Below are 9,583 nucleotides of genomic sequence, written 5' to 3' on the forward strand. Positions count from 1 at the left end.
TATAGTATATAGTCTACTACTCTGTATAGTATATAGTCTACTACTCTATATAGTATATAGTCTACTACCCTATATCGTATATAGTATACTACTCTATATAGTATATATCTATGGTATATAGTCTACTACTCTGTATAGTATATAGTCTACTTCTCTATATAGTATATAGTCTACTACTCTATATCGTATATAGTCTACTACTCTATATAGTATATATCTATGGTATATAGTCTACTACTCTGTATAGTATATAGTCTACTACTCTGTATAGTATATAGTCTACTACTCTGTATAGTATATAGTCTACTACTCTATATAGTATATAGTCTACTACTCTGTATAGTATATAGTCTACTACTCTGTATAGTATATAGTCTACTTCTCTGTATAGTATATAGTCTACTACTCTATATAGTATATAGTCTACTTCTCTGTATAGTATATAGTCTACTACTCTGTATAGTATATAGTCTACTTCTCTGTATAGTATATAGTCTACCATTCTATATAGTATATATCTATGGTATATAGTCTACTACTCTATAAAGTATATAGTCTACTACTCTGTATAGTATATAGCCTACTACTTTGTATAGTATATAGTCTACTACTCTGTATAGTATATAGTCTACTACTCTGTATAGTATATAGTCTACTACTCTATATAGTATATAGTCTACTACTCTGTATAGTATATAGTCTACTACTCTGTATAGTATATAGTCTACTACTCTATATAGTATATAGTCTACTACTCTATATAGTATATAGTCTACTACTCTGTATAGTATATAGTCTACTACTCTATATCGTATATAGTCTACTACTCTATATAGTATATATCTATGGTATATAGTCTACTACTCTGTATAGTATATAGTCTACTACTCTGTATAGTATATAGTCTACTACTCTGTATAGTATATAGTCTACTACTCTATATAGTATATAGTCTACTACTCTGTATAGTATATAGTCTACTACTCTGTATAGTATATAGTCTACTTCTCTGTATAGTATATAGTCTACTACTCTATATAGTATATAGTCTACTTCTCTGTATAGTATATAGTCTACTACTCTGTATAGTATATAGTCTACTTCTCTGTATAGTATATAGTCTACCATTCTATATAGTATATATCTATGGTATATAGTCTACTACTCTATAAAGTATATAGTCTACTACTCTGTATAGTATATAGCCTACTACTTTGTATAGTATATAGTCTACTACTCTGTATAGTATATAGTCTACTACTCTGTATAGTATATAGTCTACTACTCTATATAGTATATAGTCTACTACTCTGTATAGTATATAGTCTACTACTCTGTATAGTATATAGTCTACTACTCTATATAGTATATAGTCTACTACTCTATATAGTATATAGTCTACTACTCTGTATAGTATATAGTCTACTACTCTGTATAGTATATAGCTGTTGGTATATAGTCTACTACTCTGTATAGTATATAGCTGTGGTATAGTCTACTACTCTGTATAGTATATAGCTGTTGGTAAAGGGATGGATGACTCTGTATAGTATATAGCTGTTGGTAAATGGATGGATGACTCTGTATAGTATATAGCTGTTGGTATATAGTCTACTACTCTGTATAGTATATAGCTGTTGGTATATAGTCTACTACTCTGTATAGTATATAGCTGTTGGTAAAGGGATGGATGACTCTATATAGTATATAGCTGTTGGTATATAGTCTACTACTCTATATAGTATATAGTCTACTACTCTGTATAGTATATAGTCTACTACTCTATATAGTATATAGTCTACTTCTCTGTATAGTATATAGTCTACTACTCTATATAGTATATAGTCTACTACTCTGTATAGTATATAGTCTACTACTCTGTATAGTATATAGTCTACTACTCTATATAGTATATAGTCTACTACTCTGTATAGTATATAGTCTACTACTCTATATAGTATATAGTCTACTTCTCTGTATAGTATATAGTCTACTACTCTATATAGTATATAGTCTACTTCTCTGTATAGTATATAGTCTACTACTCTATATAGTATATAGTCTACTACTCTGTATAGTATATAGTCTACTACTCTATATAGTATATAGTCTACTACTCTGTATAGTATATAGTCTACTACTCTGTATAGTATATAGCTGTTGGTATATAGTCTACTCTGTATAGTATATAGCTGTTGGTAAAGGATGGATGACTCTATATAGTATATAGCTGTTGGTATATAGTCTACTACTCTGTATAGTATATAGCTGTGGTATAGCCTACTACTCTGTATAGTATATAGTCTACTACTCTGTATAGTATATAGCTGTTGGTATATAGTCTACTACTCTGTATAGTATATAGCTGTTGGTATATAGTCTACTACTCTGTATAGTATATAGTCTACTACTCTGTATAGTATATAGCTGTTGGTAAAGGGATGGATGACTCTGTATAGTATATAGCTGTGGTATAGCCTACTACTCTGTATAGTATATAGCTGTTGGTATAGTCTACTCTGTATAGTATATAGTCTACTACTCTGTATAGTATATAGCTGTTGGTAAAGGGATGGATGACTCTGTATAGTATATAGCTGTTGTAAAGGGATGGATGACTCTGTATAGTATATAGCTGTTGGTATAGTCTACTACTCTGTATAGTATATAGTCTACTACTCTGTATAGTATATAGTCTACTACTCTGTATAGTATATAGTCTACTACTCTGTATAGTATATAGTCTACTACTCTGTATAGTATATAGTCTACTACTCTGTATAGTATATAGTCTACTACTCTGTATAGTATATAGCTGTTGGTATATAGTCTACTCTGTATAGTATATAGCTGTTGTAAAGGGATGGATGACTTGGCCTACAAGGCATTGCTCTTCCCCTCCTGAGTCATTGACCTAAACAGGACCTCACAGTGAGAGTGTGTGCTTGTGTGTGTGCGTGCATGTGTCCGTCTGTGTTTATGTGTGTGTGTGTGTGTGTGTGTGTGTGTGTGTGTATGTGTGTGTTTCTGTGAGTGTGTGTGTTTGAGTTTGTGTTTATGTGTGTTTGTGTATGTGCATGTGTTTGTGTGTATGTGTGAGTGTGTTTGTTTTTGTGTGTGTGTGATATAGAGAGATAGAATGAGAGAATGTATGTGAGAGAGAGAGATAGGGAGGAGAGAGAGAGATAGGAGGATAGAGAGAGAGAGGTAGGGAGGGAGAGAGAGATAGGAGGATAGAGAGAGAGAGGTAGGGAGGGAGAAAGAGAGAGAGAAAGGGAGGGAGATAGAGGGGTAGGGAGGGAGAGAGAGGTAGGGAGGCTAGAGAGAGGGAGGTAGGGAGGATAGAGAGAGAGAGAGAGAGAGAGAGAGAGAGAGAGAGAGAGAACGGTTGGGAGGGAGAGAGAGAGATAGGGAGGACAGAGAGAGAAAGGTAGAGAGGATGGAGGGAGAAAAGAGAAAGGTAGGGCGGAAGAGAGAGAGAGAGGTAGGGAGGGAGGAAGAGAGAGAGAGAGAGGTAGGGAGGGAGGGAGGAAGAAAGAGAGTGATAGGGAGGGAGAGAGAGAGAGAGAGAGAGAGAGAGAGAGAGGTATGATTCAGGGCCATTTCTCATTTCTCTCAGGCAGACACATGGCACCTTACAGAGCTATAACTCTGAGGTGCTGAGACACACACACACACAAACACACACACTCACAGAAAGACAGAGAGCTGTACCTCTGAGGTGATGAGGGTCGGGGCTGAGAGTCAGGATTAATGGCAAACGGTATTAAAACATAAAGCTAATCCCCAATGCAGCGCCTCTGAGATACATCAGCGCCTGAAAAGGGTTTCAGACAAATTCATTATTTGAGAGGAAGTGAATCCGTTATTGGCCCCTTAAACCCAGTCGCTTCTGGAAGCAGAATAGAGCTGGGTAGCTTCTGGAACAGAATAGCGCTGGGTAGCTTCTGGAAGCAGAATAGAGCTGGGTAGCTTCTGGAACAGAATAGAGTTGGGTAGCTTCTGGAACAGAATAGAGTTGGGTAGCTTCTGGAACAGAATAGAGCTGGGTAGCTTCTGGAACAGAATAGAGTTCGGTAGCTTCTGGAAGCAGAATAGAGCTGGGTAGCTTCTGGAAGCAGAATAGAGTTGGGTAGCTTCTGGAAGCAAAATAGAGCTGGGTAGCTTCTGGAAGCAGAAGAGCGCTGGGTAGCTTCTGGAACAGAATAGAGTTGGGTAGCTTCTGGAAGCAGAATAGAGCTGGATAGCTTCTGGAAGCAGAATAGAGCTGGGTAGCTTCTGGAAGCAGAAGAGCGCTGGGTAGCTTCTGGAAGCAGAATAGAGCTGGGTAGCTTCTGGAAGCAGAATTGAGCTGGGTAGCTTCTGGAAGCAGAATAGAGCTGGGTAGCTTCTGGAAGCAGAATAGAGCTGGGTAGCTTCTGGAATCTGAATAGTGCTGGGTAGCTTCTGGAAGCAGAATAGATTTGGGTAGCTTCTGGAAGCAGAATAGAGCTGGGTAGCTTCTGGAAGCAGAATAGAACTGGGTAGCTTCTGGAACAGAATAGAGCTGGGTAGCTTCTGGAATCAGAATAGTGCTGGGTAGCTTCTGGAAGCACAATAGAGTTGGGTAGCTTCTCGAAGCAGAATAGAGCTGGGTAGCATCTGGAACAGAATAGAGCTGGGTAGCTTCTGGAAGCAGAATAGAGCTGGGTAGCTTCTGGAAGCAGAATAGAGCTGGGTAGCTTCTGGAAGCAGAATAGAGCTGGGTAGCTTCTGGAATCAGAATAGCGCTGGATGGTTCCGGCTCATAGTTTTTAACAAGCGCTACTTGAATATTAAAGATATTGACTGTTGTGAACGCTGTGATGGTGAGTACCAATGTCATTAGTTGAGGTGTTGTCCTTTCCATCACAACAGATCATCTCTCGTGTTAAATTGCATTATCAACCTACTTTATTTAACACGTAGGTTAAGAACAAATTCTTATTTACAATGACGGCCTACCGGGGAATAGTGGGTGACATATTTTTAACCTTGTCAGCTCGGGGGATTTGATCTATGCAAACTTTCGGGTTTACTAGACCAAAGCTCTAACCACTAGACTACCCTGCCTCTCCTCTCTATCCACTAGGCTACCCTGCCTCCCCTCTCTAACCACTAGGCTACCCTGCCTCCCCTCTCTAACCACTAGACTACTCTGCCTCTCCTCTCTAACCACTAGACTACCCTGCCTCCTCTCTCTAACCACTAGGCTACCTGTCTCCCCCTCTAACCACTAGGCTACCTGCCTCCCCCCTCTAACCACTAGGCTACCTGCCTCCCCCCTCTAACCACTAGGCTACCTGCCTCCCCTCTCTAACCACTAGGCTACCTGCCTCCCCTCTCTAACCACTAGACTACCTGCCTCCCCTCTCTAACCACTAGGCTACCTGCCTCCCCCCTCTAACCACTAGGCTACCTGCCTCCCCTCTCTATCCACTAGGCTACCCTGCCTCCCCTCTCTAACCACTAGGCTACCTGCCTTCCCTCTCTAACCACTAGGCTACCTGCCTCCCCTCTCTAACCACTAGGCTACCCCTCTCTAACCACTAGGCTACCTGCCTCCCCCCTCTAACCACTAGGCTACATGCCTCCCCCCCCTCTAACCACTAGGCTACCCTGCCTCCCCTCTCTAACCACTAGGCTACCTGCCTCCCCCCTCTAACCACTAGGCTACCTGCTTTCCCTCTCTAACCACTAGGCTACCTTCCTTCCCCTCTCTAACCACTAGGATACCCTGCCTCCCCTCTCTAACCACTAGGCTACCCTACCTCCCCTCTCTAACCACTTGGCTACCCTACCTCCCCTCTCTAACCACTAGGCTACCCTACCTCCCCTCTCTAACCACTAGGCTACCCTGCCTCCCCTCTCTAACCACTAGGCTACCTGCCTCCCCTCTCTAACCACTAAGCTACCCTGCCTCCCCTCTCTAACCACTAAGCTACCCTGCCTCCCCTCTCTAACCACTAGGCTACCCTGCCGCCCCTCTCTAACCACTAGGCTACCCTGCCTCCCCTCTCTAACCACTAGGCTAGCTGCCTCCCCCCTCTAACCACTAGGCTACTCTGCCTCCCCCTCTCTAACCACTAGGCTACCTGCCTCCCCCCTCTAACCACTAGGCTACCTGCCTCCCCTCTCTAACCACTAGGCTACCCTGCCTCCCCTCTCTAACCACTAGGCTACCCTGCCTCCCCTCTCTAACCACTAGGCTACCCTGCCTCCCTCCTCTAACCACTAGGCTACCCTGCCACCCCTCTCTAACCACTAGGCTACCTGCTGGTTACTAGTCCAACACTCTAACTACTAGGCTACCCTGCCGCCCCTCTCTAACCACTAGGCTACCCTGCCGCCCACCAGCGCTAATCAGTAGACTGTCTGTTTAGAACCAAATTAAATAAATGTCCGAGGTCTCTCATGACAAGACAGTCCAGGAGGCTGTTGCTGTCCACGTCTTCCTTTAACAGCAGCCGAGTGTCTGTGTCCTTGACCTCTCTGGGTCTCCTTTCTAAAAGCTCATCTGATAATAATGATATATATATATATATTATATAATATTATACTTTTTAATACGTGTTTATCCCACCACTTTTTTTTATTACTATATTGTGTTTTTGTTATTATTGTTATGTTGACTTCGTTGATATGTCGCGAGGTAGTACCAAGTAACCAATCTCATTCCTGGTTTACACCTCGCCGAATCCTGCGAACGTGACCAATCAACTTCGATTTGATTTAATCGGCATCATGTAATAGCCGTCTTCCGGTGTGATTTCAGGGCCATCCTGCGTCTCTGAAGGTGCTGATAGAAACAGAGGAGGAACAGCTGCTCCTGATTCTGGAGAAAAACCAGTAAGTCCCTGACCTACTCTGGCTACACACACACACACACACACACACACACACACACACACACACACACGCACACACACACACACACACACACACACACACACACACACACACACACACGCACGCACACACACACACACACACACACACACACACACACACACACACACACACACACACACACACACACACACACACACACACACACACACACACGCGCACGCACACACACACACACGCACGCATACACGCACACACACACACACGCATGCACGCACACACACACACACACATACGCGCGCATGCACGCACACACACACGCACACATTCATACACACACGCGCACACACACACGCGCACACACGCACACATGCACACACACACACACACACAGACACACGCGCACACACACACGCACACATACATGCACACACGCGCACACACACACACACACGTGCGCACACACACGTGCGCACACACACACACGCACACACGCACACATGCAGACACACACGTATACTCGGGCTTTGACAACAACATGTTAGCGACTTTTCTAAGAGAGACTAATTGGTGACACTTGAGGTACCTCTGCCTCTGCCTGCGGCTAGGGCTTGACTGGGGTTGTGGCCAAAGCTGTGTGACTGGGAAACAGACATGGAGAGAAAGTCTGGTTTTGTCTCAAATGGCACCCTATTGCCTAGAGGAGATTGGGGGTACTCTGATTGCCTAGGGGAGATTGGGGTACTCTGATTGCCTAGGGGAGAGTGGGGTATGTTGATTGCCTAGGGGAGAGTGGGGTATGTTGATTGCCTAGAGGAGAGTGTGGTACGTTGATTGCCTAGAGGAGAGTGTGGTACGTTGATTGCCTAGGGGAGAGTGGGGTATGTTGATTGCCTAGAGGAGAGAGTGGTACGTTGATTGCCTAGGGGAGAGTGGGGTATATTGATTGCCTAGGGGAGAGTGGGGTACGTCGATTGCCTAGGGGAGAGTGGGGTATATTGATTGCCTAAGGGAGAGTGGGGTATGTTGATTGCCTAGAGGAGATTGGGGTATGTTGATTGCCTAGAGGAGATTCGGGTATGTTGATTGCTGTACTGTATGATACTGTATGATACTGTATGGTACTGTATGGTACTGTATGGTATGATACTGTACTGTATGGTACTGTATGGTACTGTATGGTACTGTATGGTATGATACTGTACTGTATGGTACTGTATGGTACTGTATGGTACTGTATGATACTGTATGGTACTGTATGGTATGGTACTGTATGGTACTGTATGGTATGGTACTGTATGGTACTGTATGGTACTGTATGGTATGGTACTGTATGATACTGTATGGTACTGTATGGTACTGTATGGTACTGTACTGTATGGTACTGTATGGTACTGTATGGTATGATACTGTACTGTATGGTACTGTATGGTACTGTATGGTACTGTATGGTATGATACTGTACTGTATGGTACTGTATGGTACTGTATGGTACTGTATGATACTGTATGGTACTGTATGGTATGGTACTGTATGGTACTGTATGGTATGGTACTGTATGGTACTGTATGGTACTGTATGGTATGGTACTGTATGATACTGTATGGTACTGTATGGTACTGTATGGTACTGTATGGTACTGTACTGTATGGTACTGTATGGTACTGTATGGTATGATACTGTACTGTATGGTACTGTATGGTACTGTATGATACTGTATGGTACTGTATGATACTGTATGGTATGATACTGTACTGTATGGTACTGTATGGTACTGTATGATACTGTATGGTACTGTATGATACTGTATGGTATGATACTGTACTGTATGGTACTGTATGATACTGTATGGTACTGTATGGTACTGTATGGTATGATACTGTACTGTATGGTACTGTATGGTACTGTATGGTACTGTATGGTATGGTACTGTATGGTACTGTATGGTACTGTATGGTACTGTATGGTATGATACTGTATGGTACTGTATGGTATGATACTGTATGGTACTGTATGGTACTGTATGGTATGGTACTGTATGGTACTGTATGGTACTGTATGGTACTATATGGTACTGTATGATACTGTATAATACTGTATGGTATGATACTGTTTGGTACTGTATGGTACTGTATGGTATGATACTGTATGGTACTGTATGGTACTGTATGGTATGATACTGTATGGTACTGTATGGTATGGTACTGTATGGTACTGTATGGTACTGTATGGTATGATACTGTATGGTACTGTATGATACTGTATGGTACTGTATGGTATGGTACTGTATGGTACTGTATGGTACTGTATGGTACTGTATGGTATGGTACTGTATGGTACTGTATGGTACTGTATGGTACTGTATGATACTGTATGATACTGTATGGTATGATACTGTATGATACTGTATGGTACTGTATGGTACTGTATGGTACTGTATGGTATGATACTGTATGATACTGTATGGTACTGTATGGTACTGTATGGTATGATACTGTACTGTATGGTACTGTATGGTACTGTATGGTACTGTATGGTATGATACTGTACTGTATGGTACTGTATGGTACTGTATGGTACTGTATGATACTGTATGGTACTGTATGGTATGGTACTGTATGGTACTGTATGGTATGGTACTGTATGGTACTGTATGGTACTGTATGGTATGGTACTGTATGATACTGTATGGTACTGTATGGTACTGTATGGTACT

The 9,583-nt window shown here is 42.1% G+C and overlaps 1 protein-coding gene across 1 annotated transcript in view; it reads left to right on the top strand.

The window, feature by feature from the left end:
* LOC109885762 (disintegrin and metalloproteinase domain-containing protein 12) overlaps nucleotides 1–9,583 on the top strand; it is a 137,516-nt gene that overhangs the window by 37,241 nt on the left and 90,692 nt on the right. The window contains exon 3 of the mRNA XM_031815798.1: nucleotides 6,794–6,867. Coding sequence (XP_031671658.1) covers nucleotides 6,794–6,867 — 74 coding nt within the window. The remainder of the gene's footprint in view (nucleotides 1–6,793; nucleotides 6,868–9,583) is intronic.

The sequence above is a fragment of the Oncorhynchus kisutch genome, unplaced genomic scaffold (assembly GCF_002021735.2).
Source record: "Oncorhynchus kisutch isolate 150728-3 unplaced genomic scaffold, Okis_V2 scaffold634, whole genome shotgun sequence".
In the NCBI taxonomy this organism is placed as follows: domain Eukaryota; kingdom Metazoa; phylum Chordata; class Actinopteri; order Salmoniformes; family Salmonidae; genus Oncorhynchus; species Oncorhynchus kisutch.